The sequence below is a fragment of the Leucopleurus acutus genome, assembly GCF_964270905.1.
Source record: "Leucopleurus acutus genome assembly, chromosome: 17".
Taxonomy (NCBI): Eukaryota; Metazoa; Chordata; class Mammalia; order Artiodactyla; family Delphinidae; genus Leucopleurus; species Leucopleurus acutus.
In genome coordinates, this window is record NC_139159.1 from 65,307,096 (window position 1) to 65,320,489 (window position 13,394).

Here is a 13,394-nt window from a genome sequence, read left to right on the forward strand (position 1 = left end):
CAAACACAGAAGGAATCAATGGAATGGAAAGCACATCCCTGCCTAAGAGGGCCTCTCAGTTAACTCTTTTTCAAGAGAAGCTGGAACTCCAAATCTTTATTTGCAGTCTCTTCATTTTTAGTCAACTACTTCAAAAATGTTTGTAAGAATTCTATAGCCAAATAAAAGATGCCTCAGTTGGATAAGCTTCAATAAGGCCCCTCAAACCCCCCTGTTAACTTTAATCTAGAATCCCTAGAGATTTAAGAGAGATCACAGCTTCCCTTACCACTATTCTGTGCCTCTTCTCCAGAACCCCCAACTCTCAACCCTAGGCCAAGGTAGCTACCACAGTAGGAGATCCCAGCTTCTGTTCCTGTTTTACTGCCAACTTTACCTGGGTTAGGTTAAAGTTGTGCTTCCAACAGCCCAAAATATAGAGCTCTTAGTACCCTTTCTCTTAGAAATACTGTGACACACAGTGGTTAGGTTTGATACTTCTATTCTTCAGTATAAGTTAAAAAGGGTTTTTGTTGGCTAGTTCAGGAAAGCTACTTATCAAATATAACAATATGTCTACGGGAAAACTGTTTTTAGAATTCCAAAATAAATACATGTATAAATAAACTTTTGGAACACTACCATTGGTAAAACAAATGTTTTCTAAATTCTAATAATGACACTGTTGAATTTTAAGACTTGCTCAGTGGTCGTAGGGTACTGGACAGAATAATTACATTTAAGGGAAATTACAAAGGCACATTAAAGAATATATTCAAAATTAAGTTTTACAGATCAGTCTATATAATATACTGGTATACAATTTACTTCGTGACATAAAAGGGCCCTACACTGAAGCAACCAAAGCTAAAATGTTAATGTTTTCCTATTCCCTACCACTACCCCTTTATCTCCTCTCTAGTCTTCCCATAAGATGCCATGAGAAATATAAGACTGTAAAGAGATTCCAAAAAAAGTAAAAATGTAATTTTTAAAGCAATATGAAACAAAGGCACACTGGTGGGCACAAAAAGGTGTTAAGATTTGTTTCTATTCATATGTTAGCATGCCACATCACTAGGATAAACCAAACAAACATACTCAGAATTTTTACTGGAACAAGAATTTATCTGACTGCTGGAATTTAGACAGAATTTATTTTTTTTAAAGGCATGGAAGATAGGCAGAAGCATCACTCTCAAACTATATCAAGAGGTTTGATATGCCCTACGCTTCATAATTTTAAAAGATGTAGAAAACTTTTCGTCTCTGAAAAAGTTTTAATAAGTATAATGATAATAAAGCAAATTTACACCAAATCCCAAAGCAAAAACAGAGAATACAAAATCGGCAAGGGCCGAGAAATGTCAAAATTCACTTATTAAAGTTAAATGCTAAAGTCTCCAGCTGACTTCTTTCTGAAATATATTTTGTGAGAATCTGTTACAATAAATGCATAAAACACACAAAGAGATACAAGCAACCAACAGTCTGGGGTCTCAATACCAAAATATTTTGAGGTGTTGCTTTTGTTCAGTCTCCTACTAATCACAGCTGATCCCTAAGCTCCTCAAATCATTAAACAGTTACTCTTTTGTTTATATGATAAAAACATGGTTTATATAAACAAAATCCATCAGTTGGAATTTTAAAGCCTGACTAATGACTTCTGGAAGAAGTATTCTTTAAAAATGATTTTGCTTATGTATCTTGTTTTTCACTCCCTGTCCCTCCAAAACTTGAAAACTGAATCTTTGTTCATCAGCATCACAAGTTTACTCTTTATTTGGATTATAGTTTTCTAAGCAAAAGAAGAACAGGGTAAGTAGAAGACAATGTACAATAGTAAAACAGGTAATAGCCACATCTGAACTGAATTATCTTTCATAAACTTAAGTCCAATTAGTATGAAATAAATTTAAAAGACAAAATATGTTAGTTTTCTAGGTATATATAGCATCAAGTCTTCATGATTGACCATGAATGACCAATTGTAAACCTGTCAGGGGGAGGCTGAGAGGGAAGTAAGTAGTTGATTTTTATATTTTATAAAAGTATGAAGCTTTAGATTTCACACTTGCTACTGAGGCTGACATTTTCATATTACAGTATTCTTAGAAAAAGCACTGCAAGAAAAGATCAAAATGTTAATATAATGAGTATCTTTAAATGGCATTAAATACGGGATGCTTTTTTTCTCTCCTTTCTACTTTTCTGTTATTTCAAAGTTTTATACAATAGGAGTATATTACTTTTGAAATAGCAAAACGCCTAATTTAAAAGTCTTTAAGCCAAAGCAATATTAAGAAAGAAAAACGAAGCTGGAGGAATCAGGCTCTGTGACTTCAGGCCACACTTCAAAGCTATAGTCATCAAAACAGTATGGTACTGACACAAAAACAGAAACATAGACCAATGGAACAGGACAGAAAGCCCAGAAACAAACCCATGCACCTATGGTCAATTAATCTATGACAAATGAGGAAAGAATACGCAATGGAGAAAAGACAGTCTCTTCAATAAATGGTGCTGGAAAAACTGGACAGCTACATGTAAAAGAATGAAATCAGAACATTCTCTAACACCATATACAAAAATAAACTCAAAATGGATTAAAGACCTAAATGTAAGACTGGATACTATAAAACTCCTAGAAGAAAACATAGGCAGAACACTCTTTGATATAAATTGTAGCAATATCTTTTTGGATCTGTCTCCTAGAGTAATGGAAATAAGAACAAAAACAAACAAATGGGACCTAATGAAACTTAAAAGCTTTTGCACAGCAAAGGAAACCATAAACAAAATGAAAAGACAACCTACAGAATGGGAGAAAATATTTGCAAACTATGAGACTGACAAGGGATTAAGTTCCAAAATACACAAACAGCTCATACAGCTCAATATCAAAAACGTAAACAACCCAATCAAAAAATGGGCAGAAGATCTAAATAGACACTTCCCCCAAGAAACATACAGATGGCCAACAGGCACATGAAAAGATGCTTAACATCACTAATTATTAGAGAAATGTAAATCAAAACTACAATGAGGTATCACTTCACTCCAGTCAGAATGGCCATCATCAAAAAGTCTACAAATAATAAATGCTGGAGGGTGTGGAGAAAAAGGAACCCTCCTACACTGCTGATAAGAATGTAAATTGGTGCAGCCACTAAGGAATACACTATGAACATTCCTTAGAAAACTAAAAATATCAAGTTACCATATGATCCAGCCATCCCACTCCTGGGCCTTTATCCAGAGAAAAACATAATTCAAAAAGATACATGCACTCCAATGTTCATAGTGGCACTATTTAAATACAATAGCCAAGACATGGAAGCAACCTAAATGACCAGCGACAGATGAATGGATAAAGAAGGTGTAGTGTATATATACAATGAAATACTGTATATATTCATCCATAAAAAAGAATGAAATGATGCCATTTGCAGCAACATGGATGGACCTAGAGATTATCATACTAAGTGAAGGAGACCAGACAAAGAAAGACAAATATCATACGATATTTGTTTATATGTGGAATCTAAAAAAAAAAAACAAATTAACTTACTTACAAAACAGAAATAGACCCACAAAGAAAACAAACTTACAGTTACCAAAGGGGAAAAGGGGGGAAGGCATAAATTAGGAGTTTGGGATTAACATATACACACTATAATACATAAAATAGATAACCGGCAAGGACCTACTGTATAGCACAGGGAACTATACTCAATATTTTGTAATAACCTATAAAGGAAAAGGATCTGAAAAAGAATATATATACACATATGTATAACTGAATCACTGTGTTGTAATATCAGAAACTAACACATTGTAAATCAACTATACTTCAGTAAAAAATAATAATATATGTAGCTTACATTTGAAAAAAAAGTCTTTATGTCAGATAATATAGAGTCAATGTGTTACAAGAAAAGCAAGTCCTGAGATCTGTCGTTTTTAATGTATTCTTTAAGTTGATAAAGAAACTTTATGAAGTTAATAGATTCGTTCTTGAGCAAAACAACAGCAATGATAATAATAATTTCACCTGTTCCCTTTCGTGCAAGTTCCATATTCCACTGGGGTTTTGTGATGGGTGTGCCATCAGAACCTGATGAGTGCTGGGGGATTAAAGCAGATCGGGAGCTGGCTGGCCGGTATTTAGAGAGCCCTAAAATGCCAAAGAAGAGCGAAAACAGGGATTTATTTCTTTGTTTCCCCAAAGAAGGAAACAGTCTGAAGGTTTTTATAAATTAACCTTAAAGCCAGAATCAGTTCAACAGTAAAATTCCAATAATAAAAAGAATACTACTTTTTTAAAGTACTGAAGATCCCCCATTTGATTTACTTCTTTGTCATGGTTCCAATATACTTAAGTCTGAGAAAAATACACATTCAAGAAAGACAGTATACCTGACTGGACTGCTGAACATCTAAATTGGAGTCTACATTCTGGGGCAGAACCATGTCATGTTTTTTATTATTTATGTGGAACTTTGCATATAGTAAAGCATGCCTGCTCCCCCCAAAACTTATTAATAAATTCTATTATAATATTTACTCAACAAATAGATCAAAATAATTTAGGGATTACAGAAGATATTTAAAACAGGAACATTTTAATGGTATAACGTGAACAGCACTGTAGTATCAGGAGACCCAGGTTCTAATTCCAAATTATCCACAAATTAGATATACAGTCCAGGTAAGACATTTATTTTTTTGTGCCTCAATTTCATTTGTCACATGGAAAAGTTCAAGGATTTGGGTCTAGCACTGAGTTGGCTATTACTTGGGTGTGTCGTTTAGGGTAAATCATTTAATATCTCTCTGCTTAAATTTCCTTGTCTGTAAAATTGACAGAATAGATAAATAACTGTTAAGACCTCTTACAAGTATAAAAGCCAAAGAATTCACGACCTGTCAGTTTTCAAAGATAATTAGGTTCATATTCTACCTGATGCCAGTTTTCTACTAGCTCATCCTAGATTACTAGATAGTAAAAAGTACCTTAGGTCTCACAAATAAAATTAAACAAAAAGCCAAACAAACAAAAAGCAGACCAAGGTAGGTAAGGGAGACTTGCACAAATACAGCATGTTAAAAAAAAAAAAACAAACCTCATTCAAATGTAAAGATCATAAAATATAACCACAAGCAGCATGAAGTATAAATAGGATTTTCCAGTAAAAAGAAACAGGAACAGGACCTCCCCCGCAAAAAAGGAAAATAGTCATATTCATAATAAAAGAAATGCATTATAAACTTAATGATCATTTTATAGTTAATAAATATCTTTTAAGTTATTACATTGACAATAAAATAGTACCATGAGATACAAAAATGATAAATATTAATGAATTACACCTATGGATCAAGATGGATGAATTTGGGCAGCAAAAGGTTGAGTGAAGAAGACCAAGTCATACTGAGCATCATACCATTTTCATATAATTCAAAAACTAAGGGCAAGTAAATATATAGATCATATATATATGTGGTATACTGTAAAGAAAAGCAAAAGAATGATTAAAAAAAAGAAAAAAATTCAAGACAGTATTTATTTACTTGTAATGCAAAGACAGGTTAACAGAATCAGGGAAGAAGCATAAAGGGAATGGCCACGGCATGGAGTATAATATACATGTTAAGGTGGGTGGCAGGTTCACCAATATTTGTTTTATTACTGTATTTCACAACTTACATGCAAGTTACATCAAAGCTTTATTCCTGAAAATTTAAAAACGCTGATGACATGAACTAGGTATAATCTCTTCAAAGGGCATTATGGCAATAATATCAAGAGCTATGAAAATCTTCTAAAGATAAGTATCTTACAATAAAGCTAAAAAATCACCAAAAATATATTTTGGGGAATTTATCCTAAGAGCATAATTTGACAAAAACAAAACCTTTTGTATGAAGATATTCAGAGAGAATTATTTGCAAAAAATTAAAATTGGAAACAAATGCCTGCCCACAGGGAAATAATAAGGTAAATTCAAGTGTATCAACTCAATACCGCCTCAGGTAACATTTTCAAAAGAAATGATTATGATGTTTGAGAGATGCATGCAAAAATCTATGATATGATATAATATTATGTGGAACAGGCAGTCAAGAAGAGAAAGTAGTTGTGTTACAGGCTGCATTTACTGTAGTCAAGAAGTTTTGTATATAATTATGGTTACATTATTTATAAAAAAACAAATTTAGTATTTTATTTTGAGGTTAAGCCTACTACAAAAAACAAAACAAAAAAAAGAAATGAAAGCTATTGGAAGGAATCTGATGCATGGATTTTTGAAAAAACAAATCTAGAAGTAAGCCGAATATTTAAAAAGGACCATAATAAAGTAAAAATCAAATGAAATACTTTGAAAAACTCTATTCCTTTGCTGACATGTGTTATAATCTGATACAATCTAGTATTTTATACTGGCTACTTCTAAACTTTATAGTTGTTCTCTTCAAAATAAAGCAACACACCTTAAAATAGTGATATCGCGTGAACTTTCTCCATCAACCCGAGTGAATGCAATATATCTTACCTGGAGTTGACGGCCTTTCAAGCATGTTTAAATGATGGGAAATGAATGCCTGGCTATCATGAACAGTATCCATATCAATCTCCTCCTCATCTTGAGAGCTTGAAAACTAAAACACACACATACAAAACAAAGGAGCAAAAGAGCCATTATATCACTTTATGTTTGGATTTTTGCTCTTAAGAAAGGTAGCAGAAAGGCCACAGGATATACCCCCAAAAAATCTTAAAAGGAAAAGTAGTTTTTTTCTCAAAAAGTATTAAGAGAAAGAAAAGATTATTTGGTTCAGCCTCCAAAAGAAGCTGATTGGAAATTACAGGAAATATAATAGCAACTAAAATCTGTTCCTATGTTGTGGGAAGAAATAGTGAGCTGTGGTAGATTGTGCACACACAGTTCCTCCTCCAAACAGAGAAGAAGTATGTGATAATAGAAGTTTAACAATCAGTTGGAATGTCTTAGATGGACATTTGAGTTCTTTTATGGTTCAGTCTGTCCCAACTGTTCCTGCTAAGGAAAAACCATTGCAAGTATTCAAAAAGATTTACAAGAAGGTGAATATCCTACACTGTTAATACAGGTTTAACCTGTATTTCTTACTCTGATTTTGAGTTTGACTTTACTGCTATCCTCATTCTTCTCCAGTATTTGACCAGGTTCTAGTGGGGACCCCAGTGGTGTATCAGCCTTCCTCTTCACTCCCTGCTGATGAGCTGATATATTACATGATGCTTCCTTGGCAAGGTGATCATCTTCCTGTGGCAATATTCAAGATCAAAATTAGATTTCTGAAGACAAGTAGCTCATGTTATAGCTGAAAACTAATACCTATAGCAACCATGCAGATTAGAGCATGCCCAGTGCCTAAAAGTAATCAGCAATGGGCTTAAAATAAATCTCACCTTTTCCTATCTGCTGGTCTTTTTGGGGGGGAGAAGGGAGACAGTAAAGTGAACTTTTAAAGCTTTCCCCAAAGCATATATCTTTTGGTGTCATTTTCTTCTTTTATCCTAAAGACTCCAAGTATGAAAGTGGATAACTTAATATACATGGGCAAGAATTATAAACATATTCATTTCCACTGGTTTCTAAATATTCAGATATAAAAGAGCTCTTTAATGAGACTCTTTTTTTTTCTATTAAAAGATGTGTCTTACTTCTTCATAACCCAAACTCTAGGATATATTTTAAATTTATAACAAATAAGTATGGTTATATTTCAGAAAATCTAGGTGGATAAGTACTTTTAAATGACTATTACTAACTAGCATAAAGAGAAATTTGAGTTTTAAAGTGTCAAAACACCAGCAGGGAATTGCCAGGCAAGTAATCTGGTCTAAATATTGGTGAAAAATGAAGCTTCAAGTACTGGGGACATTTTGTCATCAATAAGAAAATCATTTCTGGAAAACTTTCTTTAAATTACAGTAAAATAATTGATATGACCCTAAAGGTCTTTCTACAAAAAGTTTGGTAATTTCATAATGCATAGTTGGAAATAAAAGCTTTTCTAAAAGCACACATACACATATATGTAAATTTAAAAATATAATGCATACTCTCCTCCCAAAATCAGCAGATTACGCTTTTACCTGACCATTCATTGTTATTTATTTGATTCAATAAGCATTTTCCAGGCACCCTTCATATGTTTAGAATTGTGCTACTATGCAAAGTAGCAAAAAAAAAAAGTCAAGGCCCTGGGTTCAAACAGCTTGCCATTACAATATATGGACAAGATAGGTTAATATGTAATAGGTTAAATATTCATTTCAGTATTCTACTACTCAAAGTAGAAATTCTATGCTCAAGTACAAAAAAATCATTGTCATCACAAAAAAAGGAGTAAATGGACTAGCAGCACATCATTTGTTATGTGCAGCTCTGTATCAATAGCTGTCAGTAGCACTTTATAAATTGTGAGTGCTAAACTAATGTCAGCTAGCAGTTTTCTAAATGGCACAAGAAGCTGTTAGTGGCTTTAAAATTCACCAGTTCAAAAGAAACAATTCTCTTCTTCAGAGCTCTACATAATAAAACTACACCTTCTATAACACATGTGATTCTTACAGGGTTCTGAAATCCAACTAGCTGTGTGTGACTACTTGGATTAACCGCAGCTTCTTGGTTGCCTGCTATGGCCTCTGGAATTATGGTTGGATTCAAGACAGCTTTTTTCTCTTTCAGATTAAGGACCAAGCCAAGTTCTGGCAAGGGTAAGCAGGAAGGTCTACTGAGGCCAAACAGTGTGAAGTACAAGTCCACAGCACCACACCGTAACCGCCAGTCATGTGAAGTACCTAGGAAGTAAATAACAGTAATAATAAAAAGTCAACATACACGTTTATCCATACATTTTTCAAATGCTCCAGAACCTGTACAGAGGGAAGGGATGAGAGGGTTATGATACCTAAAGGAGCCACCTATTGACCTAGGCCCCAATGGCAAACCCTCCACTCTAAAGACGCTTCTTATAACACGGGAACCTACACTGCTACAGAAACAATAAATGTTCAAATGCAATCATGAATCTTACAACTGGAAATATTTTATTCTTTCATTCTTCCTACAAAATAAAATCAGACACCTAGCATAAATCTAATATTCCCAAAACAGTGTTTTTTCTGGCTCTAAATCCTCCTTTTATTTATTTTTTTTTGCTATACACGGGCCTCTCACTGTGTGGCCTCTCTCGTTGCGGAGCACAGGCTCCGGACGCGCAGGCTCAGCGGCCGTGGCTCACGGGCCCAACCGCTCCACGGCATGTGGGATCTTCCCGGACCGGGGCACGAACCTGCGTCCCCTACATCGGCAGGCGGACTCTCAACCACTGTGCCGCCAGGGAAGCCCTAAATCCTCCTTTTAGTTCCTCCTCCTTGGTAACTGCTCCACATTCATTCATTCTGTTTATCTTGTCTGATTTTCTTCTTGAATAGCTTGTTAGGAAGACAGCACACCAAGAGCCTTCATGAACCCTACCACTGGAAACAAACTCTCCTAACCCTCAAATTTATTACTTTCAGGTTTTAAATACAGTAAGAAACCCTACAACTATTTGAAATAACACAATTCTAAACTTTGACTTATTTTAGAGAAGTAAACTATTTTGCTAAACACCTTCATATTTGTGTTGTTTTAGTAGGTATTTATTTTAAAAAACCAAAAAACAAAAATAAGCAAATCCCAGAGATGGCAACAGGTCATAAAACATGTATTAACCAGAAGAAAACTGCATCTGTAGAAATTCAGTTTAAAGTAGAGACACTTTCCAAGTTCTCTGATGAGTCTCAGTGTCTTCATCTCCAAAATAAGGGTTTTGGTCTCAGATTATACCTTACCCTATAGCAATAAAAGACCAGAGCACAGTGACATCAGAACTCTTCCTCACTTGCCTTCTTTTCCCCAGTGGAACACGCCAGGTAGATGCTGCCACCAAACAGAACTGTCAAGGTGAAATTATCATCTAGGTTTAGATAATTTCTATGGTTTCTAGGCAGAATCTAAAATGACCTAGAGAATTTAAAACATGTGAGAATAAGAAATATTCTTCTGGATAAGAAAAATAAACCATATAAATACTTAATTTTGGCCAAGAAATGTGGTTTCAAACAGGTACCATAATGTTTTAAAAAGGAGAAACAAAAAGGAAAGAAGTTGCTACAGCAAACTTTAGACAGCATAAATATTAAGCTTTGTGGTTTTCAACAACAAATATTAGAATAAGTAAATACATTGTAAGCAAGTACGATTTTGATAAGATTTACTCTGACAGATAGGTAACTATTATATTAACTATGTGCAAAGAACATCCACATGGATTTATAATTTTAATTTACAGAGTTCTTACTATATACTACACACTTGCTTGGCAATATGCATGCCATTAAACAGCTATCAATCCTATTTGAGACATCTTCAGTTTTGCTACTGTGTGATAAGGGAACAGATACATAACACTGCTGAAAGCAAGAGAAAGAGGCAGGAGCTCGAGAAGTATGAGTTTTTATATCATAAAAACTACAGAGAAACCAGAAATCGGAAGAACAGTACAGAGTGAAAGTAAGGATTTTATACTGGAAATCCATTTCCTTCTCTGGAATATCCATATTTGGATACTTTAATGGACTGACATTGCCTAGTTTTTTGTAGGCACTCATTATTCTTCTCAAAGAATTTTACATATGTAAATGTTCCACAAAGGATAGGTATCAGATTCCTGGGCCTTTTATTACAAAGGCTGGAGGGGCTCAACCCTCTCAGGAAAGGGAGGGAATCCGGCCAGAGCAGCTAGCCCTGTATCTATCTATTTATTCATGGCTATAGCAAGAAAAGAAGTGAATCTCAGGCACTTTATCAGTAAAGAAGCTAGAATGGCTTAGGGTGCATTTACACTGGAATAAAACTTAACCTTGAAGAGCAGTATTGCCCAATTATGTCCACTGCAAATAATGATCCTGGAATCTTTATACAATGTAGATGACATTGAAACAAGTCAGGCAACTGAGTATGAATTACTAAAAGTTTCTTAAAAAATTAATTTTAAAAAGCAAGTAGATAATGTATATTTTGATGAGCTAGGGTGTTGTTTTGTTTTTTGAAAGTCAGCTAAGGATGGTTAGGCAGCACAGTGAATGAAAGCTGCTAAAAGCACTGAACCTCTAGAATATGGTTTTTGTTACTTTTTATTTCTATGTGGGCTTTTTGGTTTTGGATTTGTAAAGGGTTTGGTAGACCTTCAATTTGTAGGGAGGAATGAGCATTATTCTTCTGTTCCTGGGGGAAGTCCTTGATTAAATGTTTTTTTCCCACAAAAAACTGACTTATAAATATTACAATTTAAGGCTGATAAGAGGGAGCTAAAAAAATAAGCAGCGCTTCTGTTAAAATTATAAGACAGAAAAAAAATGAGAACATCATGTTTCAAAATCATGGCATAACATCTTAAAATGGTTGTCACTTTATAGTGGAATACAGTCGGAAAAAACACTTCTGCTTACTTACTAGTCAGCTCTGTGATTTTGGGCAATTCAGCTGCCCAGGCCATAAAATGAGAACAATTAACTTAATCTTTAAGGTCCTCTCAGGTCTAAAATTCCATGATTCCAAATCAACCAATTCTATGAGAAATAAGCCCTGGAAGAGCTCCTGATTTCTACCCTCAGTGATAGCATTCTGAAGACCCTTCTTTAATCCTCTAGCTACCCTCCCAACACAATCACTTATATGGCAAGGAATGCCCATATATATGGAAAAACAAGTCATTATTTTTTCCTCTCAGGTAAAAATGCTGTCCATTCTGGTCTCATTAGCAGTTATACTTTGGGACAAGCCCTGCTTACCTGAATCAGAAGAACAATGCTCAGTGCTGATGTTCTCTATTCAAATCAGAAAGTATCTAAAGACAAATCCTCCAAATAACAAATCTGATCTTAAAAAGGATCATCACTTCATTTTCTGAAGTAATTGATGTTAAAGCTGATCAAGCCAAAAAGCTGCTAAGAAGAAAGCTCACTTTAAAAGCCACCATTTTCAGGACATTTTTCTTTTTCTGGCTGCGCCCTGTGGCTTGTGGGATCCTAGTTCCCCAACCAGGGATCAAACCCGTGCCCCCTGCAGTGGAAGTGCAGAGTCCTAAGCATTGGACTGCCCGGGAATTCCCCAGGACATTTTTCAATAAACCCAGCACTCCTTACTGATGACAGAAGCTTAAAAATTTGTACAGCTAGGCCACACAAGTATGACTGCCATATGGTAGTTCTGTCCTGATCTTTCTGTCTATCTTACACTAAAGTAAAAAAACACAGCAAATTTCATATATATTCATGTGTGCATTTACATATATAATTTCTGACAAAAAAAAGAATTACGTCTAATAAAAATGTTTTAATTTTCTTCCACCATTCCTATTTCTAAGAGGAAGGGTTTGGGGGAGAGAGAAACAGAGGGGCGGAACTTTGAAATCTGATGTTAATATCAAAATTGTTTATTTTCTTATTCCGAAACCTGGCAAATCCTACCGAACTGAATTTTAAGTAGTCCTTCATTCTACCCTCTAGAGCACAGCCGTAAACTTTCAAACATTAAAAGTTCTGATGTAAATAAACAGCCTTCAATGTTCTGAATAATTACATAAATGTTTTTATGTCATTCTTACAGTGAAGTGCCAAACAATGAAGAGCAGCTTGTGAGTAAGGGCTAAAATTTCCTTCATGATGATATAGTATCTCTTCAATGAATGCTTATTATCTTAAGGGGGAAAAAAAGCATTGTTAAGCAGGCAAGACCAGAGAAAGTAGTTACATTTTAAAAATATAGTATTTTAGACATTGTGGGCCTTTTGGTCTCTGTTCAATTACTCAGCTGTGATGCTGTAGTGTAAAAGTTGCCATAGACAATACGTAAGCAAATGAGCAGGACTGTGTTCCAATAAAATTTTATTGGTGGATGCTGACATTTTAATTTCATAAAACTTTCAGGTGTCATGAGACACTATTAACATTTTCTCCAATCATTTAAAAATGTAAAAGCCATTCTTAACTTATGGGCTGTACAAAAACAGACGGTGGGTCAGATCTGGCCCTAGAGCCACTGTTAGCTGACCTCTGCTCTAGATGACATATATACTTTGAAATCTGTAGAAATGAATTAGTACAAGTACATAAAAATTTACAACTGAAATTTACTGATGAACATGCTAATGAATAACATATTGATGGGACATCACCATGCAGCATTAATTTACTGCACACAGTTCCAAACACTTATCTGGCTGTCAGTTTACATGTAACTCTGTCAATATCAGCGCCAGTGGAGAATTTATTCTCAAACTGAAAATTTATTAAACATGATTTAAGG

General features: G+C 34.5%; 1 protein-coding gene across 4 annotated transcripts in view; it reads right to left on the bottom strand.

Moving 5' to 3' along the window:
- Positions 1-13,394, bottom strand: part of TAF2 (TATA-box binding protein associated factor 2) — an 81,669-nt gene that overhangs the window by 8,353 nt on the left and 59,922 nt on the right. For 3 of the 4 annotated variants that reach the window (XM_082858356.1, XM_082858357.1, XM_082858358.1), the window contains 4 exons: positions 8,610-8,839; positions 7,140-7,295; positions 6,543-6,648; positions 4,040-4,162 (listed from right to left, as the gene is read on the bottom strand). In XM_082858356.1, coding sequence (XP_082714482.1) covers positions 4,040-4,162; positions 6,543-6,648; positions 7,140-7,295; positions 8,610-8,839 — 615 coding nt within the window. The remainder of the gene's footprint in view (positions 1-4,039; positions 4,163-6,542; positions 6,649-7,139; positions 7,296-8,609; positions 8,840-13,394) is intronic. The other variant, XM_082858359.1, reaches the window with a different exon arrangement.